The sequence below is a fragment of the Cornus florida genome, unplaced genomic scaffold, assembly GCF_030987335.1.
Source record: "Cornus florida cultivar Cherokee Brave unplaced genomic scaffold, ASM3098733v1 CherokeeBrave_3.0.0_Hap2_Chr01, whole genome shotgun sequence".
NCBI classification, from domain to species: Eukaryota; Viridiplantae; Streptophyta; class Magnoliopsida; order Cornales; family Cornaceae; genus Cornus; species Cornus florida.
The window spans coordinates 113,166,354-113,192,846 of record NW_026775571.1 but is presented as its reverse complement, the minus strand read 5'-3'; the positions used below and the strand labels follow the sequence as shown (position 1 = coordinate 113,192,846).

General features: G+C 35.6%; 4 protein-coding genes across 5 annotated transcripts; 2 read left to right on the top strand and 2 right to left on the bottom strand.

Annotated features, from left to right (window-relative positions):
• Nucleotides 1-8: 8 nt before the first annotated feature.
• Nucleotides 9-5,880, bottom strand: LOC132314875 (O-fucosyltransferase 8). Its single transcript, XM_059813658.1, has 10 exons — nt 4,607-5,880; nt 3,906-3,995; nt 3,655-3,754; nt 3,434-3,504; nt 3,161-3,249; nt 2,877-2,997; nt 2,648-2,791; nt 1,717-2,051; nt 1,369-1,609; nt 9-678 (listed from the first exon to the last, which is right to left on the bottom strand). The coding sequence occupies exons 1-10, from the start codon at nt 4,994-4,996 to the stop codon at nt 370-372; spliced, it is 1,890 nt and encodes a 629-aa protein (XP_059669641.1). The 5' UTR covers nt 4,997-5,880; the 3' UTR covers nt 9-369.
• A 1,990-nt stretch (nt 5,881-7,870) lies between these two features.
• Nucleotides 7,871-15,258, bottom strand: LOC132314860 (probable LRR receptor-like serine/threonine-protein kinase At3g47570). The gene is made up of 8 exons (XM_059813654.1): nt 14,846-15,258; nt 14,630-14,773; nt 13,969-14,325; nt 12,754-13,044; nt 10,498-12,489; nt 10,014-10,376; nt 8,246-9,729; nt 7,871-8,067 (listed from the first exon to the last, which is right to left on the bottom strand). Exons 1-7 carry the CDS (start codon nt 15,213-15,215, stop codon nt 9,680-9,682), a joined length of 3,567 nt encoding a protein of 1,188 aa, XP_059669637.1. The 5' UTR covers nt 15,216-15,258; the 3' UTR covers nt 7,871-8,067; nt 8,246-9,679.
• Nucleotides 15,259-16,129: 871 nt separating this feature from the next.
• On the top strand, nt 16,130-19,182 carry LOC132281028 (shaggy-related protein kinase zeta-like). The gene is made up of 4 exons (XM_059782770.1): nt 16,130-16,165; nt 17,421-17,504; nt 17,770-17,871; nt 19,114-19,182. The coding sequence occupies exons 1-4, from the start codon at nt 16,130-16,132 to the stop codon at nt 19,180-19,182; spliced, it is 291 nt and encodes a 96-aa protein (XP_059638753.1).
• Nucleotides 19,183-20,937: 1,755 nt separating this feature from the next.
• On the top strand, nt 20,938-26,126 carry LOC132314845 (probable LRR receptor-like serine/threonine-protein kinase At5g45780). 2 transcript variants are annotated; one of them, XM_059813646.1, is made up of 11 exons: nt 20,938-21,209; nt 21,310-21,442; nt 21,582-21,653; nt 21,998-22,141; nt 22,231-22,302; nt 22,435-22,494; nt 23,140-23,213; nt 23,300-23,446; nt 23,537-23,875; nt 24,395-24,786; nt 25,512-26,126. In XM_059813646.1, the coding sequence occupies exons 1-11, from the start codon at nt 21,107-21,109 to the stop codon at nt 25,830-25,832; spliced, it is 1,857 nt and encodes a 618-aa protein (XP_059669629.1). In that variant the 5' UTR covers nt 20,938-21,106; the 3' UTR covers nt 25,833-26,126. The 2 variants fall into 2 exon arrangements, with proteins under 2 accessions (XP_059669629.1, XP_059669632.1); XM_059813649.1 differs by having other exon boundaries at nt 21,152-21,209; nt 21,333-21,442.
• The last annotated feature ends 367 nt before the right edge of the window (nt 26,127-26,493 follow it).

Genomic DNA, 26,493 nt, shown 5'->3' with positions numbered 1-26,493 from the left:
AAGATAAATTCTGTCGAATACATCTCTCAAATTTATATCACATTTTCTTAATGCATGGACGTGTGGTAGGTGGGAGAAAAAGAGGAAAAGAGTTACAATGCAGCTGGATGTCATTTACATTTGACAGAACCAACCCCGAGTATTAAAAACAATAAGAATCTTAACTTTCACATGCCTACAATTTATCTACATCAGCTTGAATCACCTTTCCATCATGCATCATGATGTGTAATTTACAATGGGCTGCTAGTATTTGTATGTAACATCAGCCTTGGTATTATTTTCTGAATGCAAAAGAATATCACACACAAAAAAAAAAAAAAAAAAAAAAAAAAATAGGCCCTGAAAGAATGATTTCCATGACAAACACTAGTGATATTTGCACATGCACTCTGCACATCTTGGTTGTCGATAAATACTTCGACCAAAACCCCTTTGGCGCACTCTTTGACCTTCCTCAATCATCTTCCTTATTCTCTCTTCGAAACTATTCCATCCTATGGTGCTATTCTCCATCAAAATTGCTGCAAGCCTCTTCTTGCTTGGCCTCAAGGTAGGAGCATGGCCGCCACCATAATATGTTCGGAAACCAGACACCAAGGATGATAGTTGGCTTCCAGAGTCTGTAATGGCGAATACATCAGCAGTTGCACAGGCAATAAAGTCTAGTGCTGCCATCTGCATCATTAGTGGTTCACTCGTGTTAGTTGTAAATATTTCTATCGGGTGAAAAATTGACAAGGGATAACTAGAGCTAAGTTTCGGAAATGGGGTTTGAAGCACTGACACCAGAACTTCGAGATCTGATAATTTAAGAATTAGTTATGGAGTACAGGTTACAATCTGATAGTTCAAGAGTTATTTATAGAGGAAACATTAGAGACTATTTGGTTTGGGATTAAATTATTGTTTGACAATATTGACTTTTAGAGTGGCGACATATTATAGATCTTAGTAGCAGAGTTTTAACTCCGTTCCCACTAATGATTGTCTCACCATCATAATCTTTTCTTGATTTTTTGGACTTAGTAGCTTTTTATCCTTCAATTCAAGTAATGCTCCTGGTTTCGCAATTTCATTGCAACTTTCAACAATCAATATAAAGATTGGTGAGTGCAAACATTTTCAAAAAAATATCGTAGATAAAATTTTACGCCCTAGGTCACTACTTGTATCCAATGATGTGGATATCACAAAGTCAAATTTAGAATTTGAACGTGGTAATGAAAGAACATTTGAGTGTTCCAATATTCTTCTAGAACCAGTTAACTTGTATACATTCAAGGGAATGTTGGCAAGATAAATTGTTAAAATTGATATTAAAACTGATATTTACTAATTGAAAAGGCAAAGCTAATGGTAATTTACCTGAGAAGAAAAATTCCGAAAAGGTGCAAGTTCACTGGGAGTGAGGAGATCTTCCTTTGTCACCAAATTGGGATAGAGGCTAGTGAAGGAATGCATCCTGGATTGTCCCCCATATATATGAGAGCCAGCAAGATAGATGTAAGTCCTATGCTTAAAACCAATACCAGCAAGAACAAGTGCTGCTTCTTCGGGTGTCAGTGGACATCTTCCCAATTTTCTTAATTCTGTAGGAGGAACAGGCCTGCGGCAATCACCAATATGGAAGAAAAACAGATTAATGCACTCTGATATGTGGGCCAAAAATTATCAGAAAACACACAACCAAAAAACTCAAATAAAAATAGGTACTTTGAATTCTTCAAGCGTTCAATGAGCAGAGGAAAATGGACTTCTCTGTAAGCTTGGAGTTCTTTCCTCTCATTTTCTCCACCTCCAAAATCACATAGAGAGTATGCCACCATATCAACTTCAAACCTCAAGTGCAAAGCAAGATATCTGGAAAATCCTCTTGTGGCATTCCGCCCTTTCAAGGGAACATTTGAGATGGAGTCTCCAAGCAGTTGCGTATCCAACATATTGTTCGCGAAGTCATATTTTCTTAATCTCCTAACCAGTAAGGAGCCAACTTGTTGAATTTTTGGCACAAACTTTAAAGCATGGAAGTTACATTTGCACCTTAATCTCTGCAATAGATTCACAAATATATATTATACACATGCATGAATGTTGATATTATATCCAAGATATATAACGTCAAACAGGATGAAAAAGGATTCGCGGAATGCAGATTCTAAGCAGCATGAGTCAAATAGATAAGGGTTCTACAATCTATTTTAAGTGATGAGCAACTATCAAATTCAAAGGGAACTTTTCTAAAAGAAGGCCATAAGATATGAATTGCTCTAAACACTAGTAAATAATAGTGACTGAAGGAAGGACCTTGATATCGATGCAGGACCAACATAATCACTGTAAATACTTGCATTAAAACTACTACAGCTCAAACTGGAATGTAAGGTGTTGTTTTTCCGGTAAAGGGAATTTTAAGTTTTAATATTTCAGGAAATCGCAGATGAACTATTTCTATTTATTTTTAATGTGATCCAGCATCCAGGGGGGCAAAAAATATCAGAGCTGAAGAAGGACATTAAAGAGATTCACTACTCTTTCAACAGAAATAGAAAACAGAAATTTAGTAGTTCAGGAAAGCTGAAGCTCAAGTTTCAGAACACTAATATCTGTGGTCCAATAGATTAGATGTCCAAGAGATTTTCTCAACCTGAAGTTCAGAAGGCAATGGGTCAAAGCCGAGTCGATTAGCAAATCCAAGGAAGTGGACAACTCCATTCCGTAACAAGAGAGGAAGTACAGTCTTAACATAATCAATACGTGTTGCCTCCTTCGGAATATCTGCATCAGTAATCTGAAAAGCAAGGTAAAGTCAATCATTGGTCTCCAATCACATATAATTCCCTAATAGGAAGAGATGAACTGTAGAAATGACATACTAGACTACCAATTGCTTCCAAGTCCAGCGATTCCAAATGGGGAGGGAGCTCCTTTACAATATCTATATCATCCTTCAAAATGTCAATGAAATATTCCTCCTGGTAAATGTCACCAAACTGGCTACAATCCAAAAGAACAAGAAACACTATAAATCTCTTTTTGTAGCACTGAATGCAGTAATAAGCAAATAGAAATGGGCACAAGCATCAAATCAACTACTTTAGACAATTGAAATATCTTTATAAGCTAACAGCGAGCAATAATATCAGATATGGTCTCAGACCTGGGATCGTTCCATACATTGCTGTAAAGAAATTTAGGAATAACTAAAGTGGCATTAAGTAGAGATGCTATGGCAACAGCATTGCAGACCTGCAGGCATAAATAAAATACCTCATTAATTGTGTTGATTTTAAAAGACAGCTAAAATCATAGTAAATGCGATGCCTAAGGCCATAAGGAAGACAAGAATTTTACCACTCAATTTATAAAATATCAGAGAACAGAAAATTTTTCCTAAGTTAATATGAAACTGTTAGCTTAATTAGTAACTTACTGCAACTCTTTGTTGATTTAGACCACCATTTGCGCTGATCAATATAAAGCCAGTGCTTTTCCTAGGATTCCCTGCAACAACTTCAAATAATTTCAATGCCATTCACAGAGGAAATTACCTATACCACCAATGACAATTATGGGACAGTTTGAAAAGGTAAATATTAGTCATTAATGCTACATGCAAGAACCAAGGGTCAATCATATATAACTGAGGAGTACCTATATTTGTTGAACTCTTTCTATCTGCACAAGGTTTCCACATAGATGCCTGAGGATATGGTTCCTTCCAGAATTTTGATGCGTCTTGCTTCAATTCTTTCTGCACCATTAAGGTTTTAGAGAGGTACAACAATTAAATTAATAATAATAAAAAAGTCAAACAAACTAAATATGCCTAAATCATACACTCTTCATGCTTTTGTGCATATAATGTGCGTGTAATGTACATTAAACCAGGTCAAGAATCAAACCTGTGCAAGAGCACTTGAAGCCAGATTTAGGAGGCGGTCATACATCTGTACTGGCGCTTTTCCTTCATTAATGGAAGTAGTTCTACTCTCCTTCAGGAACACAAAGTAGTAAATGTAATATTAGTGGTATTATATGAGAAATTACACTTAAAATTTATAATAAATAATTAACAGCTATTTGATGAGTAAAATCCTAGGTTGAACAAAACTGTTTAGTAGAGTTTTTCAGATCACCATAATCAGAATCCAAGTTCTATTCAAGGACTTCCTTGTCAGACCACAAATGCTGCTCAAGTACTACCACTAAAGTCCTTTCTTAGTCCCTTAACAAAAATCCTTATGGCCTATCCATTTTTAAGAACTTAATCAATCATAAGAACACTCCCTACAATTACCATCAATGGCCTTCTCTACCGAATTCTAAGAACACTCCCTACAACTACCATCAATTTTACAAGCTCGTATCTTATTATGAAGCAATAGTCAAAGAATTTACTCAAGTTCATTTGTTTTAAATTTTCATATATATTTTCTCCATAATCATTCCATGCCTACGGAAATGCCTGTACATTCTGGCCAATCCCACTTTGAAGTTTAGAGTTCAATAGGACGATAATCTAAAATTTAATTGAGAACAGAAGCATATGGAAATGCATCTCTAAGCCCAATATACAAAAAAGAAAAAGAAAAAGAAGTCATACCTCTGTAGCGGTTGATATTCCAGGAGTTGAACCAATGTGCAGAATAGTGGGATCCAAAATGGAGAACAAAAGGGAATCGAAAAGAAAAAGAAAACCCATAAACCCAAAAGTGAAAACAATGGACCTCACGTGTTTACGTAACCAAATATGCCTTTTCCCAACATAAACTCCTTTACAAGCACTAAATTTGGCAGACTCATTCTTCAAGTTGTGAAGAAGAAAGGTCTTATTCCAGTGGTAGTAGTCTCCCCCTGATATCCTCCTCCCTTTACAAGGATCACAGCCTTGTTGTGTTTCCGAGCATCTATACTGATAATCTTTTGCCCCAAACGATACATCAACATTCGGGTGTTCAGGACGTGGACTTCTCGGAGACCCTTGCTTTCCCATTAAATCATAGTAGCATATCTCTCACCACCACCACCACCACCACCACCACCACCGGCCCTTATTATGACCGAGTAATTTCAAAACATTAATAAAAATTACTTCCAAAATATTGATTACAATAGAGTCCAAATGAACCCTGGCATGGCGTCTGTTCCTATGTAGACTGACTCTATAGAACAAACAATGTCTTTCCCTACTACAGACTTGGCAACCCATTAGATGGTATGAGAAGATTTGAGGTTGGTGGCAGCGACTAGTGAAAGAAATTGGTTGAAATGAAACCATCCAACCCTAAATTAATTAGAAATGAAGTCAAAGAAGGTGGTGATAATGATATTTGTACTACTATATATATATATATAAGTGAAACGTAAGAAATACATTTACCAATACCCAAGTATAGAATTATAAAAAGACCGACCTTGTATATAATACAGGAAATGAATCACGTCTGCAACAACTAATTCTTACCCAACACAATGAGAGTTGGTACTACAACATTTTCCAATCGCAATCGCAAGTGGAGTGAACAGACGGAATGAGAGAGAGACACCCCTTTTAACCGGCCATGAGAGCGTGCTGTATATGTTTATGTATTTAGAAAGAAACAAACGGATATGATACAAGTGATTTCCCGGGCCTTTACAAACCAACTTCACACCAAACAGTTGGGATTGTTGGGAAAATAAACAGGGATAAAATAAATAAATAAATAAATAAAGTTTCAAACACACACAATGATACACAGATGGTTCACTTAAGCTAGGGTAAAGGTTGCAGGATTTCTCAGGATGAATAAATACCCAACTACTAGGGCCGACATAAGAAGTGGAATTCGGTAATCTGCGAAGTTGGCTAAAGCTTACAGAATATTAGGGGTCTAAAACTTCAAAGCCAAAAAAAAATTTCTACTGAAAAACGCAGAACTTGGATTAGATGATAAGATTACGTGAGATATATATTTTGTTTTTAATTATTTAATTTAAAATTATTTGGGGGAGAGATAATTCTTTTGATGTCATTTAAGTATGGATTAGATGATAAGATTACGTGGGATATATATTTTGTTTTTAATTATTTAATTTAAATTATTTGGTGAGGGATAATTCATTTAATGTGATTTAAGTATGATTCTTACTAGTTACAGATCTTGTGTCTAATAATATCTCTATTATTATTTTCTTAAATGAATGACAAGAGTTTTAAACTCTAAAAAAATAGTGTTGTATCTTGAATAATTTTTATGAAATTTTCTTTTTTCTTGAGCCATTATCTTTACATGGAAGTTCTAATTTATTTATTAATCATCTCCTCTGTTCAGAAACCCTAGCTTTAAGAAAGTCTCACTATTGTGATCTCTCATCCTTACTATGATTGGGCTTCGCCTTCTGGTCATCGTCCTCCACCCAGACCTCTTGATCGAATCTCCATTGTTAACGGGCTCATCCTCGATCCGTTACCAACGGCTATTTTCGGATTTCAACTATTTTGGGCCTAGGTCTCGTTCGGTTCATTGTTTTGGGCCTCTTGAATGTTGGTCTCTTTGTTTTGAGCCACACGCCTTGTAAGCCTCTGGGCTACTCCATGTAAAATATTTGTACAAATTACTTTCTCACTTGATATTTCAAGGGTTCTCATAAAGACAGGACAAGTGAGAATCCTTGAATTTTATTTTATTTTATTAATCCCCCCCCCCCCCCCAAATTAGAACACGTGTATCGGCTCTAAAACGGATCATTCAAGTAAGGAGTGTGGTTGAAAAGTGACACCTCAAGAACTTACCCCAAATCCCTGTCAACACTACTATACCTCTGGGACCCTTGATTCTCTTGAATGTGTGTGTTTTATTTGTCAACATAGCATAATAATAATACTAATAATAATAATAATGATAATGAGGAGGTTGAATGCTTCAAAATCTTTAATAATAATACTAATAATAATAATAATGATAATGAGGAGGTTGAATGCTTCAAAATCTTTAATCCTCACCCCCAAATTTAATTGGCACAAAATAGAGAAAGATACAGATTTTTAAAAAGGACATAAAATAATTAGTATCTAGTAAATCCTCTATCCTAGCCTTTTGATAATGCACTTGTGAACGTTAACATATATTGTATTCCCAATTAGCATACGACTCTTTTGAAATGATTTTTCTTTGCAATTTAAAACTACTTCCATTTGCCTGAAATATGATTTTTTGTGATTTTGACATGTTAAAAATTGTTTCTGAAATGGGACCTTTTCCTATTCAAATGTGAATCTAAAAACTCCGGATCGAAAAAGTTTTCAATCTCTTGTAATATTGCATCTGCAAAAATATATTGTAACACACACAAACAAGTAAACTGTTAGCATCCTACATATTGCAATGATTACCAATCCTATTTACATCGTAACAAGCACAATATCAAGTTCATCTTTCTGACAAACATTTAATCAATAATTAGTGCAAAATGCAAACAATGAATTTAATAAACATTGTAATGAAATAACCTGGTGCCATCAAGCCAAATCAGGGATTGGTTTTGGGTTTGTGCCATAGACTTACTTTCAATTTTAAAACTTTGTAATTCCACTCACCAACATAGGTAACTATGTCATCATCCAGTTAAATTTTAGTTGAGTAATTCAAATTTACTGTTAAGTGACTATGATCAAAATTTTGTCAAGCAAATGCAACATGGCATGTGATCCAACAAGGCAACAACACATGTAATCTTCTTAATTTAATCAGTTTTCACATTTTTCTGATGTAGTTGTTGTAGAAGAAAAGAAATTCATTAACCAAAAAACATTATACACAGATATAATGAAAACATACATACCGCACACAACTAGCTAGAAAACACAGAGTATACAGAACCGAAGTAATACAAGTCCACTAGATCTTAAAGAAAATCAAGCCAATAGACTGTCAGGGTTACAGACAACACCATATATATCCATATTTTTTTTCCTATCAAAATGAACCAACAAATATGTGACACAGCAAACTTCATTTGAGACGTTTCAGTATCATGGAGCATAGGAGCTACAATTAGTTCCACCTTTCAATGCAGTGCAACCTGTTGCAATAAAATCATGCTATCAGCATAAAACATATAATTTTTTTTTTTTCCCTTATTATCCTTGATTCATGAGGACCTGGGCATAGGCATTCTTGGAAATATAGAAAATTAGTACTAGTAGCACATAATTGTCAAAATTTGATATACACAACTAGAAGTAACATAAAATAGATACCTTCGTGATTCTTGCATTTCCTAACTTGCAAGAAACTTATATCTAATCTTCTTTAGTGTTGTTAGCGCTTCTTTCATGGTGATCCCCTCCTGTGGTGATTCTGCACAGCAATTCAGAGCCAATTGCATGATGGATGATACACCTTGCACCTTTGCACTTATTTGTCCTTCCTCTTGCTTGAGCAAGTTGGCATCTATAACCTGAATTATTACATTAGGTAGTGACTCACTTACTCATAGCTTTAAGCTTAAATCTCCAGCAAACATCTCATCAGTCGGCTTAGTCCTTGTAAACATCTCCATTAACATAATACAGTGACTGTAAACACCGGACCTTTGTCGATACTAGTTCTTCCGATCCATACTCTATTTCCAACATCAGATTTAATCAAAAGAATTAACATGCGGAAGGAAAGTAAAACTCCAATTAAAAAAAAAAAAAAATTAGGCTAAAATGGAAACCTAAAGTACTTGCATGAAAAAAAATAATAAATAAATAACTAAAGTAAGATTTGAATAAATACAAAAGTTAAAACTTCACCTGGTGCTATATATCCCAAAGTTGCAAGAATCTTGGTGTGCGCAAAACTTTCCCCCTTATCCTCGAACTTTGAAATTTCAAAATCACTAACATGTGTGACCATATCTTCTTCTAGCAAGACATTATTAGGCTTCAAATCACAGTGAACCAATGGTATTGAATAACCATGGTAGAGATAGTCCAGCGCACTTGCCACATCCATCATTATGTTTAATCTCTGGAAGATATCTAAGAAATAGTTAGGAGAATACAACCATTTTTCGAGACTCCCATTAGGCATATATTGGGGTACCAAGGCTCTGAAATCTAGGTTGGAAGAACTGCTGATAACTTTGATGAGTAGTTGAAAATGCACACTGGGGTTTAACAAATATTATAGTGTGAAATAACCTGGTGTCATAAAGCCAGAATCATAAATAGGTTTTGGGTTTGTATCATAGACTCAGTTTCAGTTTAAAACTTTGTCATGCCAGTCACCTACATGGGTAACCATGTCATCATATAGGTTAAATTTTACTTGGCTAATTCAAATCACTATGATTAAGATTTTGTAAAGCAAATGCAACATAAGCAATGTTAGAATGAAATCACTTTGGATAGCTCCCATCAGAAATGTACTAAACACATCAAGGCTACGCCATAATAAATAAAAAAACATTATGTATAGATACCATAAAAACATACACGCAGCATACAGCTAGAATACACACAATAAAAACAGCGAAGCAGTACATGACCACTAGATCCAAAAGACAATCAATTATATGAACTGTGACATAACACACCATATATATCCAATTTTTTTTAATAAAAACGGAACAACATATATGTGCTTCCACCAATGTCATCTACCTATTTTACAGAGCAAACTCCCTTTCAAACATAGTTCTGATATCATGGAGCAGAGGAGCCACCATCGCTTCCACCTCTCAAAGCAATGCAATCTGTTGCCATAGAATCTTGCTATCAGAACAAAACATCTGAATTTCTTTATTTAAGTAATTATCCTTGATACAGATATTATTTGCAGAAAAATTAAAAACTTAGTTCTAGTGGCACATACCAAGGTAAAATCACAATGCTTTCCTATGGTTTGGAAGTTAATTGTATAAATTATTTGATTAACAGATTACTTTGAAGAAATACCCTCTTAAAATGAGGTGAACTTCTAAATATGGCCATAATAAATTTGATATTTACAACTAAATGTAACATAAAACACAAATACCTTCGTGTTTATTGCCTTCACGGCTTGCAAGAAACATATGTTTGATCTTCTTTAGTGTTTCCAGGACTTCTTTCATGTTTATCCTCTCCTGGGGTGACTCTGCACAACATTTCAGAGCTAATTGCAAGATGGATGATACACACTGTACCTTTGCACCAAGTTGTCCGTCTTCTTGACTGAGCAACCTGGCATCTGTAACCTTAATTATTGCATTAGGTAGTGACTCACTTACCCATACCTTCAAGCTCAAATCTCCAACAAACATATCATCAGTGGGCTTAGTTCTTGTAAATATTTCCATTAACATAATACCGTAACTGTAAACATCGCATCTTGTGGATACTAATCCTTCCGATCCGTACTCTACATCCAACATTAGAATTAACATGTACATGGAAATTAGAACTCCAATTAAAATTTTTTTTACTATAAAAAGAAACATTAAAGTACAAATTTGAATGAAAACATAAGTTAAAAGCTTCACCTGGTGCAATATATCCTAATGTAGCAAGAGTCTTGGTGTGTGCAATACTCTCACCCTCACCCAGGAACTTTGAAATGCCAAAATCACTGAGATGTGCAACCATATCTTCTTCTAACAGAACATTGTTGGGCTTTAGATCACAATGAGCCAACGGTATTAAATAACCATGGTGGAGATAATTGAGCGTACATGCCAAATCTATCATTATATCTAATCTTTGTAAGATATCTAAGAAATGGTTAGAAGAATACAACCACTCTTCAAGACTCCCATTAGGCATGTATTGGAGCACCAAAGCTCTGAAATCTAGATTGGAGCAACTGCTGATAACTTTGGTGAGATTTCTGTGACGAATGTTGCGCAACATTTCACATTCTGTATCAAAACTCTTGTAAGCACTTTCTAGTTGCTCATTGAATACCTTGATGGCAAAAATGGTTCCATTTATAAATCTCCCTCTGTAAACAGAACCATAACTTCCCATTCCAAGTAAGTTTTTATCGCTAAAACCATCAGTAGCACATAGAAGTTCTTGGTGTGAAATTCTTCCTTGTGGTAACGTGGGTAACAAATCTGTTTCAATTGGAATTCTGTTTCTCTTTCGACATTTTATTGAGACAAATGTGAAGATCAAGGCAATTAAAGCAATTGTCAACAAAATGTAAACAACTAGAACAACTTTTTTTGTTCTTGATCCGTGAAGAGAGCTTGAGTGACATGGTGGGACTTGGAACTGTGGGGCACCACAGAGTGCTTCATTTGACTTGAAGGATTGATTTATGAAGTTTACAAATGGTCCTCCGTTGGGAATTTCTCCTCTTAGCCTATTGAAGGATGCATTGAAATACTGAAGAAGCAGCAGTGATTCCATTGACTTTGGAATTATACCTGAGAGATTGTTGTAAGATAGATCCAAGAATTGCAGGCTTATCAAGTTGGCAAATGATTGAGGAATAGGTCCTTGTAGTTCATTGTGTGCCAAAGAAAGATTGATTAAGCTTTGCAGATCTCCAATGGCGCTAGGGATATCACCAGAGAATCTATTCAGTGACAGATCTATATGTATTGCGACCTTTAAAGTTCCAATCTCTGAAGGAAGATAGCCACTTAAAGAATTTGAGGACAAGTCCAAATACAAAATATCTTTCAGGCTGAACAAATTTATAGGCACTGTGGAGGTTAATTTGTTAGAACCCAGAAAGAGTTCTCTTAGAGATGTAATATTCCCTAAGCAAGTTGGAATTGGACCAAAAAGTTCATTTTCATTCAGAGCTAATAAACCCAAGTTGTGTAGGTGGCAAAGATTATTTGGAATGGGGCCTTGTATCTTGTTAATTCCAAGATTTAAAATTTGAAGCTTTTGCAACTCTTTCATTGTCGTTGGAATAGATCCAATGAAGCCATTGCCACTTAGCCTTAAGAAAGCTAAATTGGTCAAGTTACCAATATGGTTGGGAATGTTGCCCTTAATTTCACAATAACTTGCCTGGATATCTTGGAGCGAAGTTGAAAAATTCCCAATGGAAACTGGAAGGATGCCATTCAAAGGATTGTTATGTATCCACAAATTTCTCAAGTGTTTGCAATTTGTCAAGGTAGTGATCAAGCTTAATTCTTGGTTTGGAGATTCGCTGTTGAAATTGTTCCATGCTAGGTCTAGAAATTCGAGTTGTCTCAAATTACCAAGTGAGTTGGGAATTGAATGACTGAAATTGTTGCTGGAAAGGCTTAAAATAGTGACTTTGGAAAGATTTGAGATAGAGTGAGGGATAATTCCGTTGAGGCTATTTCCAGCAAGGTATAATCCTTCAAGATTGGGTAACCTAATACTTGATGGAAGTTTGCCTGAAAGATGATAATTTTCAACCAATGAAATGGATCGTAGTTTCGACATATTAAAAATTGTTTCCGGAATCGGACCTTTTAACCTATTCAATGATAAACTTAAAAATTCCAGATTATGAAGGTTTCCAATCTCTTTTGGTATTGCACCTGCAAATTTTTATGTATGTATTAGAATATAAAAAGCAAGTAAATTGTTGGCACATGCAGAATGCAATGATTACCAGTTCTCTTATGTACATTTTAGCAAGTACTACGTCTTTCTTTGTGTTGGCGATCTCACATAGTAAAGTTTATGTGAAGATGTTCTAATAAGCTCCTATCCATTGAGAAAAAAGAAAAAAGGAAAAAAAGAGAAGGAATAAGTTATTTTAAATTAAGAAAGTTGGATATGCTTGATAATTAAGAGGGTACCTGTGAAATTGTTCTCCCCCAGATTTAATTGAATCAATGAAGTAGAGTTTCCAATTTCTCTTGGAATGCTTCCATACAGTTCATTTCTGTAAAGATTAAGTATCTGGAGCATAGGAAGATGCCGGCTCATACCATGTGGGAGACTACCAGTAAAGTGATTGCTATTGAGATAAATCCCTTTCAAAGAAGAAATGTTAAAGACAAAAGATGGTATGGTACCAGTGAGGCCAGCTTTGTCAATTCCTAGCATCTCCAAATTATGAAGATTTCCCAGCTCTTGTGGAATTTTACCTACACGGGTATTACAAAATTACCAACTAATTAACCTCTTTTTCAAGTATATTATAGGCTTTCTATTTAGACAAAGCTGATTTCCAACATAGCATGTAACTTGAGGCCACACCACGCTGGTACAGTTGCACATATTAAAGCGAAGAACCATTATCATCCTTTATTGAGCAACTTAAGGTTGTGATTTAATTCAAATGTCTACAACCAAGCATGTGAAACTTAAACACAGCTAATTTGTACATTTTATTTAAAACTAAAAGATTGCAACGAAACACAACTAATCTCTTCGCAAATCCTACCTTGTGTTTTTTTTTTTTTGGTAAGTAAATCATGGTCTCTATATGTATAGAATCATTTTAATGTGAGATAGGCCTTTCGATCAAAGTTTTAAAAAAACAACTTTCTGTCGCTTATTGTTCACCTTTTCTGGAAGCCATAAGATTAATTAATCTTTAATATTTTGGTCATAGATGTCCATTTTATTAATCTAACTACATCATGTCATGTAATGTTTTTTTTTTTTAGTTGAATCATGTCATGTCATGTTATCGTTGCTTTTATACTCTAAACCAAAACTCAATCAGAATGCCCTTTGGGAGAGTGAGTCCACATAAGTTTTAAATTAATCTATCTAGTTCTATAACTAGGTTGCAAATAATTTATTAAAATATATTTCTGGGACAAAATAAATTTTTAGTATAAAGAAAAAAAATTGCTGGCAAATTATTTATTTATATATTTGAATGTATATTCCATACATTTATTCCTCTAAGTAAATAATATACAACATTAATATAGCACAAATTTCCAAACTTTACTGGTATGCAAAACTTTGTTCAGAATCATTTTATAAGATAAAGTCTTTGTCCATATGTAAGCAAGCATGGGCATAGCAAGGGAGAACAAAAACAGAATTTATCTTACCTTTCAAGATGTTTGTGCCAAGATATAACTCTTTCAGGAAGGTTAAGTTCCCAATCTCTCTTGGTATTTCTCCATTGAATTTGTTATTTGACAACCACAAGGTTTGAAGTTCCGAGCATTCACATGAAGGAATTTGGCCATCAAACTGGTTAGAGGACAAACCAAGCCAGTAGAGTTTTGGAAGACTGTAACACATATCCATTGGAAGATTACCCGACAGGCTATTATTGTCCAAACCAATTCTTTCCAGTGAGGAGATGTTGAAGATGGAGGCTGGTATGGATCCCGAAAGCTGGTTCCACCCCATTCTCAAAACCTTCAGATTAGTAAGCTTGCTAATTTCTGTAGGAATGTTTCCTGTAAAGTCATTGAGAGTGAAAATCATGATCGATATATTTCTAGTCAACACAATTACCTATCTCCTTAGGGATATCATAACAGAAATTATTGTTTCTAACTTTTTAATGTTGAGGGATAGCAGGATGGGGAGGTTATGTATTTAATATTCATCCTAGTAATTAATAATTAATAGAGCACAAATTCCCAAACCATCCTGGTATGCAAAATTTGTCACTGTATAAGATCGATAAAGTCCTTGCCCATATATGTAAGCTTATATGGGTATAGTAATTAAGGAGAACAAAAGTACAATTTATTGGACCTTTTAAATTGTTTGCACCAAGATATAACTCTTTGAGGAAAGTCAAGTTCCCAATTTCTCTTGGTATGGAGCCCGAAAGTTGGTTCCACCTCACGTCAAGAAACTCTAGACTAGCAAGCTTGCCGATTTCTTTAAGAAGGTTTCCTGTAAAGTCATTGGAAAAGAAATTAATGGATTCTAGTCTACGCAAATGACCAATCTCTTTAGGGATATTACCATAGAAACTGTTGTTTCTGATGTCTAGTAAGGCTAGAAAGGAGAGGTTTCCAATGTGTGGAGGGATGGTGCCTCTTAAGCCCATGTAAGAAAGGTTCAAGACAGCAACTCTGTGGTGGCGAGTGCTGCAATGGACACCAATCCAGTTGCAATGGGAGGTTGAGGTGGTCCAATTGTTGGCCAAAATGTTTTGAGGGTCGCTAGTGATGTGGGATTTCAGGGCAAGAAGAGCCGATTGATCAGTGGTGACATTGGTTACAGTCCTACTAGTACTCACCGTCACAGCCAAGCAAGCCATGAGAGAGTAGTAGTAGTAGTGCACCAAAAATAGAAATGTAACAGAAATAAGGGAGCTAGTTTTCTCCATCATGAAAAGGAGACACAGCTGGTCGAGGTGAATCAGAAGAGGAAGGCAAGTGTGGTATTAATATGATGAATTTAGTATAGTTGTCTCTTTCGCTTTAATTAGCAATTCGGATGAGATATATGTGGTCTTGCCTCGAGTCTTTTAAGTCTTTGCATACTTCCAAAATCGAAAGCTATCACTGTGCCTTTTGGTTCACGGAAACGCAGACCTTGATCATGTCAAAGTCTTCAAACATGGAGGCTTCCTCTAGAAAAGGACTCCATAGTGACCATTCATGCATTTTGTTTTATGCCTTAAATTCCGTCTTCGCTTTTGGATAAGAAGATTTGTTCACTTCTATCCCTTTCTCTTTCAATTTACGGACTCGCCTTTTAATTTATGTATAATGAATGTCGCCAAGTCAAGATTCCACACAATAGTACGTTTGGAAAATCAATCAAAAAAATTCAGTCTTCGCTTTTGGACAAGAAGATTTGCTCACTTCTATCCCTTTCTCTTTCAATTTGCAGACCCACCTTTTAATTTCTGTATAATGAATGTCTCCAAGTCAAGATTCCACACAATAGTACGTTTGGAAAATCAATAAAAAATTTCGTGCTTGATTGGTCATCCCCAAAATCATTAATCACTGCCTCGTCTTCTAATTAATCATCTTATCAGTTAGCAACTAACTCTGTTCTAGTGATCATGGGGCACAGCAATAAAGAGATTCCATAATTATGCTTCCAGTTGCATTAAGATGGTTGGATGGGGATTCAAACACATATCATATAACTGTGATGTTTTCAATTGTTGCCATTTTCCAATTTTTGGAATTTTTTGATTTTTTCAAGGGTATTTTCGTCTTTCCTGTTTTTTTTAATTGATGAAAATAGTTTGCCACATGGAACACTGTGCCTTTTGCAGCATGCTTATGCATGGCGGACTTCATAGTTGAGCTGTATGTATCAAAGGTTGAAAACTAGGGGATTTATTGAGTCAAATTCACCCAGGAAAAAAAAAAAAAAAAAAAAAAAAAAGTTCATTCGAATTTATGACATCTCAACCCCAATATCATGTAGTATGGTTTTCACCTATGTTACCTGAATTCTTCAAAAGTAGGTGAAGTACTCATGTCGGACACACAACACTCAGACATGGGTATGTGTATCCGAAAGCTTTGGTTGGACATGCGCCTAAAAAACAGACGCAATAATTCATTGCTATCATATTATTGCTTCAAAATAAATGAAATGATTATATTAGGCACTGTGTTACATAATGACATTGTTTTACTTTAGAAACTAAAATTATTTTATAAAATTATATTAATTTTTAGTGATATCCATGTGTCCTGTTCGGAGATTTGGCATATTCGATGTATGGATACATACACACGTACATATTTTATCGCACATCGTTAAGCTTAAAGCAATCCACAATTACTTGCATCCCTCATTGAAAGTTTATTAGAACTACATAGAATCTGTAAAGCTTTTGCAGTGGCACATTGTCTGCACGCTCATACAAACCCAATATTGGCGTTGTAGGTTAACCCAAAAATTTGGATCAGTTTGTTTTCTTGCAAACAATCTGATGTGACTAGTATAGTTCAAGCAATGACGTTTACATTTCTACTATACTTTTAGCTAAAAATATGTTTCATTAAACTTAATTAACAAGCCTTTATTCCAACTCTTTGAGTTTCATTCTAACCTCTAAAAAGAAATAAATTTACTCTCTCCGAGTTTGAATTTATAATGTTTGTATTGAGATTATTTGTCAAATCTCTAATGGAGCAAATATTACAAATTTTTCTTGATGAGTAAATAAATTGAGAAACATAAAGGGCAAGGCACAGTAATGCATGGTTAACAAAGCTAAAACAAGTTGAAGACAACCGACAACCATCTAACAACTTCAATATAAGTTGACTCTCAGGACCAGTACATTCAAATGAAAAATTATAGTGTTGTATTAGAGACATCCTAACTTTTGTACTATTGATCTTTTGAATTTTTCTATTTCTCTCTATCTACATTCACCATTACAGATGTAAATATACCACCGTTCAAATGACTTTTCTATTTTAGTTTCTAACCCTGAACCACCATTTGACACGGCAGTCTTTAAATGGCGCAAATATTTAAAAATTGATGAAGTAATATTGTTTTTCCTCTACATGCTAAGAACTATATGTGCATTTACCTTTTATGTTCTTGGTTTCAGGTTTTCCACAAATGGATGCCTCCTGAAGCAATTGATCTTGCTTCACGTCTATTGCAATACTCCCCTAGTCTCCGTTGCACCGCAGTGAGTTTGATTCTGCTTTCGTTTTGTAGATGTTTCATTGATATCTAGTTATCTAAAAGGTTATAACCATGAGGAGTCAACGTGGTTTAATATTTACCTGCAAATGAATGTTTAGGTAATTTTGTACTCCGTCGTCTTGTTCTGTCACTCTTTCCCTTTAATTGGAACAAAGTTTGTTTAACTGCCGTGCTTTTTTTCCCCTTAGGTGTATATATACACATCCATTGTTTTCGTGCTTGACTACATCTTATTCTTTACATTGCAGCTAGAAGCATGTGCACATCCTTTCTTTGATGAGCTTCGAGAACCCAATGCCCGCTTACCTGATGGTCGTCCATTACCTCCCCTTTTCAACTTTAAGCAGGAGGTATATCTTGTATTTCCTGAACTGAAATTTTGCCTTTTTTTTTTATTTTTATTTTTGTAGACTTAAATCCCTTTAAAGGATGCACCTGAATGAAGAACTTTGTTGAAAAAATATTTTAAAAGATAAAGCAAAAGATTGCTCAAGATAAAATAGAATATGTTAAAGCATAGGATCTTATATGTATTTTTAGAAAGAGGTGTGTGTGTGTGTGTGTGTGTGAGAGAGAGAGAGAGAGAGCAATGGGTGTTGAAAGATATCAGAGAGAACTTCAATGGCGAAAGAGTCATTCTTATGCAGAGGCATCCAGTGGCACATGCTGGAGCAAATTAGCCAAGTGAAGGAGCAGTAGCCTGTTGGAAACTCGTTGCTAGTGAATAACCTAGTAAATTCCAGTTCAGTAAAAGAGAGCAGACATAAGTGAGGTGGAGAATGTGTTAGGGTAGATGTTTGGCAGACAGTCGGTGTCTCGAAGGACATACGATCTTGCTCTCTCTAAAATCTACCACTAGGCATCCTGCTTTTAGAATTACATCTTGGCAAGTGCTTCGTTTCATCCATCAATTCATGGAACCCCTAGGATCACAGGAGGGACTGTAGCGTGGCCTAGTGATTAGGCTGTGACTACTAAAGATTGAAACATAACCTATAGATTAACAATATTAAACAAGCATATAATAAGACAATCATTAATATTACTCCGTAAAGCTCAGATCTTTATATTTAGTCTAAAATATAAACATGCGAATTGTATTATTACTTGGTGAATGTTAATAATAATATTAAATATTACTATAAAAGAAATTGATTATTGAAAAATTATTGTACATGAGAGGTCTTTAATCTTGACAACCTTAATGATATCCTTAATATCAGGCACAGTCTTTTAATTTATTTATCATATCTTTAGTTGAAGAGTTACTGATTTATATGAACTTAATGCATTGTCACATTCATCTTTTTTTCTTTTGGTAGTGATTAAGAATTAAAAAGGAGATATAATTATCGTTTCTATTATCAAACAGCATGCATTGCTGAAATGGCACATGTTTTTCTCTATCAAACAGCAGGCACATATTTGTAAGCTTTGCAATTAATAAGCACAATACGAGTGAGGATATGTTGAGTTGAGTGAAGCTAAAAATCATTCTGAGATCAACCATTGATTTATATTGTATGTGATTACTGTTGCATGCTGATTGAGACTGTTCTAATATGTAAGCAATTTCATTGTTCTGGTTACAGTTGTCTGGAGCTTCTCCAGAGCTTGCTAAGAAGTTGATACCAGAGCACGTGAGGCGGCAAATGGTCTAAATTTCATGCATCCATCAGTCACATAAACATGGACTAATGACATGGAATGCTAAATGACGAGTGAGATATGAAGACAACCGTTATCACCTTGCATTCAACCTGCCTGACCAGAAGCATTTCTTGATCTACAAGCATGAGTACAGATTCAGGCAGCCGGATGGCTGCACCTCCTTGCATGATGCTTTATCTTTGCATCATACATATGTTGAACGTAAGTAAATCAGAGAACATCTCGAAGAAGGAAGGCCCCAAAAATAGCAACCAGGATGGAGGGCTTGAGCTGGGTGAGGTAGTCGTTGATTGTCAATCTTTCTTTTACATGTCTATAACTTAGTGTTTGTTGTTGCTGACTTCAAAATGCAAAGCAATATTGTTACTCTTGCAAAAGACTTAGTACTCTGTCCTTTTACCTATACTAGAGCTTGGTTTCTCCCATCCAGATATTCCATTGCTTTCATTTGTTTGTTTTATACATATACTCCATAATTACTATGCAGATTCTAGTGTAAAAAGTTTCCTCATGTTTTGAGCAAAGCTGAAAACATGGTGACTTCACAATGGAATGTGATTGAGGCAGCAGGTTTCTGTGAGCTTGCATTAGTTGACATTACTCTGGTTTCACGGGCATAATGTAAAATTTATTCTCATCCACGATAGGGTGAAATTAGTTGTATTGATGGCTGAAATTAAGTTTTAGAGCAATCCTAAAATTAGTTGCATTTCTTTCATGTAATCTGCTTCCAATTTGCATTAAGGGCTGCAATTTGCAGGATTACTTGGAACACTTAAAACCTATGGTGAGGCATGCTTGGTTGAATGTTGAATTTATATGTGTGTAGATTTCTCTGTAGTGCAGCGTGCATGTTGTAGCAATGAATGATTAGGATCTTTCACACCTGTGGTGGTTCTACACGGGTGAAGTGAAGAATCCTAATCATCCTTGCTGTAATACATTGTTGTACAACGTAGGATTCTGTTACTTATCATCCACCAATTTTTTTTGGAAAAAAAAAAAGTTAAAAAGTCTTACTTCCTCGGTCCCATATTACTTGTTAACTCTAAAAAAATTTTGACTCATAATTTTTGTGAGTCAAAATTATCGAAATAGACCTCTAGTATGGGATATAGGTAGTATATATATTAAAGGAATATGGCTAAAAATAACATCAAATGATTTAAAAATAAAAGATAGTAGTGAGTCAAAGCGTTTCAAATTGATAACTATTATGGGACGGACTTATTGTTTGTTATTATTCCAAAAAAACACATGTCCTGTTTGGAAAAACTGTGCACCAAAATACGTAGGACTGAAGATCACCAGCCAAGTAACCAAGTAAAACGGCAGCTTGTAGAATTGAAACTACGGAGTACTACGTACTTAACATGATTCAATGAGTTGTATTAGACTACCCTGAATCCATGATTATCAAGTCTCATTAATAGAAGTCATACAATCCAACGGATGCGATTCTGTTGGAAACATTCACATGGAACCGTCAAGTTGTCAACATATATTTGCGCGCCAATGGGCGAACGAGTACTCCAAGGCTACGACTCAAAAATCATCAAAAGCTAGCCGATTCTGTACGTCGACAACAGGGCCTCTTTCGGTAGCGTTCGATCAGTGGGACCCACTTGTATGTTAAACATTTAATAATCAATGGCGCGGTTCTCGTGTCACTGGTGTGACATTCAATGCTATGCCCCACCACACAGGACCTGAAGTCAACAAAAGTCATGCTGTTTAAACACAAGGACAAGGCGACAATCTCTGTCCATTTCCAGATCTCGAAACTTTTTAACTCAAATTTGTAACTCTTGTAGTCTACAATGTACTCAATTTTGTATACACATAAATACAGTATTTCTAGGGTTTTCAGGCACTAAATTTGGAGAAGTCGCTACACTGCATTCGAAGAGTAAAATGGGGAGTGTAATGGTTGAGTTGATGTTTCCGTTGATTTGGTTGCTGCCTATGGTTGGAGCTTCCATTAGTCTTCTCTCTCCCAAGGGAGTCAACTATGAAGGTGTTTAGAGACTCCATTTCTTGATTTCCCTTTCTCTTCTTAATATGTATGATTTTTTTTTTTTTTTTTTTTTTTTAAATCTTGCTGGGTGAATTTTTAGTGGCTGCATTGATGTCTGTGAAGAGTAAAATGAGAGATGAATATCATGTGCTTGATGGATGGGATATAAATTCCGTTGATCCTTGCACTTGGAACATGGTTGGTTGCTCTCCTGAGGGTTTCGTCATTTCTCTGTAAGTCACATTGATGTTCAGTGTTTTGAAGGAATTAAATTTGAATTTTTTATGCTAATGAATTTGAATTATTGGTTAGGGTTATTTTTTATTTTTTAATAAATGTCTGCTATAACTTGTTTTTGGTTATTGTTGTCAGGGAAATGGCTAGTGTGGGCTTATCAGGAACCCTCTCGCCGAGCATTGGCAATTTGAGTCGCCTTCAGACAATGTGAGCCCATTTAATCTCTTTGCTTGAAATTTGTTGAACTTTTAAGGGGGTATTATATATATATGTAGAAAAAGATTTCACAATGGAATTTCAGGGCCATTTCTATTTTAGCTTAAAATTGACTCATTTTTGGCTGCCAAAAGCTATTTTATATTCTCGCACAAATTACATTGTTTGCTGTAAGATTACATCACTCTTGTAGTGTTACTGAAAGAGTATTGAAACTCTTTATTTATTTATCTGATTGCTTGACCAAAAATAGAAATACAATTTGATAGTCCAAATTATTGGCTTGTAAAACTTCTTCTACCTGACCCTTTCCATCTCCCTTGATATTCCTTCAGGCTATTGCAGAACAATCAGTTATCTGGTTTAATCCCAGCTGAGATTGGGAAGCTTTCAGAAATCCAAACTCTTGACCTTTCGGGTAATCAGTTCGTTGGTGAAATTCCAAGCTCTTTGGGTTACCTGACACATTTAAGTTACTTGTGAGTGCAACTTACATTTCAACTGTTACTCCTATTGGTTTAACACTCAGCTTGCTTTAGTTGTTTGGGTTTTAATTTTTTTATTTCAGGCGGCTCAGCAAAAACAAGTTGTCCGGACAGATTCCTAGACCTGTTGCAAACCTTAAAGGCCTCACATTTCTGTATGTTCTCCATTGCAGTGTCAAATGAATTTCCTCATTGAAGTTGTGTTAGTAATTTTATTACTAGTATTATCATCAGTTGGTTAAGTAGTGTGTTACTTTGTTAAATACTATTTTAATCTCATTTTGCAGGGACCTATCATTCAATAACCTTAGTGGCCCCACACCAAAAATACTAGCTCAAGGCTACAGGTAACATCTTAGTGAAAAGTGACTGTTTTCTCTTAATAGACGAGCTTACATTGATTTCCAATATTTAGGTGTAATGTGATTGCTTTATCCATACTGCAGTGGCCTGACTTTAGTTGACTGCCTCTAACTCTATGCTATAATTGTCCTTTATTTGGTTCAAGATGAATTTTCTGTATGTATCACTTGTACAGTTGAAAGCAACAATTGTATTAATTCTACTAGAAGATAAAATATAATTACATAATTTCCTACCCTCGAACTAACACGCGCAAATATGCTAATTGTTGCCTCCACTGTCAACTTCTATCACTACCATAACGGGCTATCTCAATCAGCAGCAATGCATTGGCACTTCTGTTGCCATTATTGGATTACCATCAATATCTGACACTGTCCAGTTGGTGTACCACCACCATTGCCTGTGCCTATGCATGCAAGTCCTTGGAGAGAAATTGAATCCCAGCAATGGTGTGTTTGACATTTGAATAGTGACTAAATCTGTTAGTATACTTGGCACTCCAAGTCTGCTATCTCAACAAAACACTTTTTAAAAAAAAAAAAAAAAAGTTCCTTGGTATACATGGTCAAGAAATTTCTCCTGCTATCTTGTTTTCAGCCATCTGATTGTGTATCTTTTTATTTCAGCATTACGGGGAACAGCTTTCTTTGCTCCGCATCATCCCCACAAGTCTGCATGGATGTTCCAAAACCAGTAAACAGTAATATATGTACATTCTGTCATAACGGTGGTTATGTTAAATTTTAGATTTTTAGTTAATTTTTTGAAGTAAGTTTCTCTTTTAAGATGCAAGTTCATACCCGAAAGTCAGCAGTCCTCGTCGATGGGTTGTTTCTGTTGTCATTGGGGTCAGTTGCACATTTGTGGTTTCTGTGATGCTGCTTGTTTGTTGGGTGCATTGGTACAGATCTCGTCTTCTATCTACATCCTATGGTACTCTCTAAATGACACTGGTTTTTTCTATTCTTATAGAGCATGTACATGATAGACACTGTGAGACTCCCTAATCATTTGAATGTGCAGTGCAGCAAGATTATGAATTCAATATTGATCATTTAAAGAGGTTCTCGTTTCGTGAATTGCAAATTGCTACTGGCAATTTTAGTTCCAAAAACATCCTAGGACAAGGTGGTTTTGGAATTGTCTATAAAGGATGTCTTCCGAACAGGACAGTAGTTGCAGTCAAAAGGCTGAAAGATCCCAATTTCACTGGAGAAGTGCAGTTCCAAACTGAAGTTGAAATGATAGGCTTAGCTTTGCATCGAAACCTTCTACAGCTATACGGATTCTGTATGACAAGTAACGAGAGATTGCTTGTATATCCTTACATGCCAAATGGGAGCGTTGCCGATCGCTTGAGAGGTTTGTTTTCAATGGGTTGATTGTTGTGGTTGCCCCCCTCCCCATCTCTCTCGTTCAAGTAGGACCCTTTCTCCCCCCAACAATATGCTGGTAGATATGTTGAATTTTCATCCATAACTTTTGTTGTTTAGACATGATTTTCATTTGTAAGGAATGCTGAAGTATATGTGTTTTTTTTCCTTCTTGATAAAACAAACAAAATGTTTTAAAAGGAATAAATAGGTTTTAAGAGTGAAAAGTACTGTCCTTTGCTTCAGAGCCTTTCCCAATTCCATGTTACGTAAACTGCAACATTTTTTATTTGAATATGTTGTTCATGTATACTCTGACTATGCATGTAAACGATGACACTATAATAGTTATCTAACAGAATTTCATCCATAGCAGGGCTTTGGATTGCATGGTGCATGTAATTATATTCTGTACCCATGGTTCTTTTTATTCAAACAAATTAAGCCAAACACTGCTTCTTTGTTCGCCATTGCTCTCTCCTTACTTCGATTTCATTCTTATTAACAGAAACTGGTGGGGAAAGGCCATCTTTAGATTGGAACAAACGCATGCACATTGCAATTGGAGCTGCTCGTGGACTTCTATACTTGCATGAACAATGCAATCCGAAAATAATTCACAGGGATGTTAAAGCTGCAAACATATTGCTGGATGAAAGCTTTGAAGCGGTTGTTGGAGATTTTGGTCTTGCTAAGCTGTTGGACTGTAGGGATTCACATGTCACGACTGCGGTGCGGGGTACTGTAGGACACATTGCTCCTGAGTATCTTTCAACTGGACAGTCATCTGAGAAAACAGATGTCTTTGGATTTGGCATTTTGCTTTTAGAGCTCATAACAGGGCAGAAGGCATTGGATGCTGGAAATGGTCAGGTTCAGAAAGGAATGATCCTTGATTGGGTAAGTAATTTCCGATGTCAACAGCACCTTGATACTTTTCCTTTTTGTGCAAAATCGTCTTGACATATTTCAACTGAATGTACCTTTCTTTAATCATAAGGTGTAAATAAACCAATGATGTGGATTCTCTAATTGGGCATTGCTTGATAAAGAAGATTGTTGAGTGATTCTCTTCACATTATGCTGGAACTCTGCTTGACTCTACAACTTAGTTGACCAATTAATTGCTAAATTTTTCCGTCAGGTGCATGTTCTTTGGTGTTTTTGCTTCCTAGAGATATTTTTCACTTCAACTTCAGTTTCCACGTTTTCCCTTCATATTTGTGTTGATTTTGCTTTGCCCCCCATCTTCTGTGGCTTTAATAGTCACTGTATAGGAGGTATGTCCCTTCAGGCAAGACTTGCTGTATATGTGACCTAAAGCAGAGTCTTGAAACAGATCCAGACTAGTTGATGTTTTACTTCTCCCATGCTGCATTTCGTCCTGGTCACCTAGGAAAACAAAATGCACTGTTGTATTCTTCGTTGTTTTGTTCTTATGCATGTCATGTTTAGAGGGCCTTAAAAATTCATCTGTTACTTCTTGGTGGAGGAAAGTGCAATAACATTTAAGCTTATAGACTGCCTGGTGCAAATGAACTACAAGATAAAAACCACCATACATTGGTTTTTATTTTATTTTTTATTCCATCAGTTTAAATAATAATATCAGTTGAATCATGTAGGTTCGAACCTTATTTGAGGAGAAGAGACTAGAAGTGCTGGTAGATAGGGATTTGAAGGGATGTTTCAATGCAGAAGAGCTAGAAAAAATGGTGGAAGTGGCTTTGCTGTGTACTCAGTCGCTCCCCAACCTTCGTCCGAAGATGTCAGAAGTCCTGAAGGTCCTGGAAAGTATGGTTGGACAGCCAGGGCACACAGAAGAACCAGTAGGTGGAAACAACCTTTCTGAGGGAAGGACTTGTAGTTTCTGTAGGAATTTCAGTGATGTCCATGAAGAGTCTTCGTTCATCATTGAAGCAATAGAGCTTTCTGGTCCTCGGTGACAGAATATGGTAGTATAATTCATGATGACTACATGCCTTCTTCCTGACTCGTTTATAGAAGTTCTGCATTTTTTGGGTAAGCTTCCTAATGGTGCAAGTGGATATCATTTGTGACTTGGTCACAAGACCCTCCAGTCCAGTACATACAGGCGAGAAATGTTAACTATAACAAGTGTAGATATTGAAACTCGAAGCATATTTCTATTAAGAAATTTTGGTCATCTTGAGTATGTATTTGTGCTACTATTTAAAGGAAGATTCAAATATTTCTTTTTGTATCATGAATACACACAAGTTTTTTTTTTTTGTTAATTTCATGTTCTTCCTCTATTTTTTTTTTCGAATGGTGCAACCAAAAAAAAAAAAAAAAAAAAAAAAAAAGCCACAATTATATCTGCGATTCTGCATGTATACTGTGCTACGACGGATGTTTTAGTATTTACGTATATTCTTTGTTACGCTTACAAAGTCACTAACTCAAGCATATTCATACTTGTTTATTTGCATTTACATATATGCACTTCAGAGTATTTTTTTTTCCCCCACTTTGGAGCTTTTGGGTGTGCTTTAAACTTACAAACCCACATTTGACCTTTTTCTTAACCTTTTATTTATTTGGTTTACTATACAAGAAAAGAAAGTGATTGCTTGCGCTCTTGCT

Coding starts and splice junctions, on each gene's coding strand:
- LOC132314875 (XM_059813658.1), bottom strand. CDS start 4,996: ATGGGAAAGCAAGGGTCTCCGAGAAGTCCACGTCCTGAACACCCGAAT. Junction 3,250..3,433: donor TAAATCAACAAAGAGTTGCA/GTAAGTTACTAA, acceptor TTATGCCTGCAG/GTCTGCAATGCTGTTGCCAT. Junction 2,792..2,876: donor TGGAAGCAATTGGTAGTCTA/GTATGTCATTTC, acceptor CTTGCTTTTCAG/ATTACTGATGCAGATATTCC.
- LOC132314860 (XM_059813654.1), bottom strand. CDS start 15,215: ATGATGGAGAAAACTAGCTCCCTTATTTCTGTTACATTTCTATTTTTG. Junction 12,490..12,753: donor GGGGGAGAACAATTTCACAG/GTACCCTCTTAA, acceptor AAAAATTTGCAG/GTGCAATACCAAAAGAGATT. Junction 9,730..10,013: donor TGAAGGCAATAAACACGAAG/GTATTTGTGTTT, acceptor CTATGGCAACAG/ATTGCATTGCTTTGAGAGGT.
- LOC132281028 (XM_059782770.1), top strand. CDS start 16,130: ATGGCGGACTTCATAGTTGAGCTGTATGTATCAAAG. Junction 16,166..17,420: donor TTGAGCTGTATGTATCAAAG/GTTGAAAACTAG, acceptor TCTTGGTTTCAG/GTTTTCCACAAATGGATGCC. Junction 17,872..19,113: donor TTTTCAACTTTAAGCAGGAG/GTATATCTTGTA, acceptor TTCTGGTTACAG/TTGTCTGGAGCTTCTCCAGA.
- LOC132314845 (XM_059813646.1), top strand. CDS start 21,107: ATGGGGAGTGTAATGGTTGAGTTGATGTTTCCGTTGATTTGGTTGCTG. Junction 21,443..21,581: donor GAGGGTTTCGTCATTTCTCT/GTAAGTCACATT, acceptor TATTGTTGTCAG/GGAAATGGCTAGTGTGGGCT. Junction 21,654..21,997: donor TTGAGTCGCCTTCAGACAAT/GTGAGCCCATTT, acceptor ATATTCCTTCAG/GCTATTGCAGAACAATCAGT.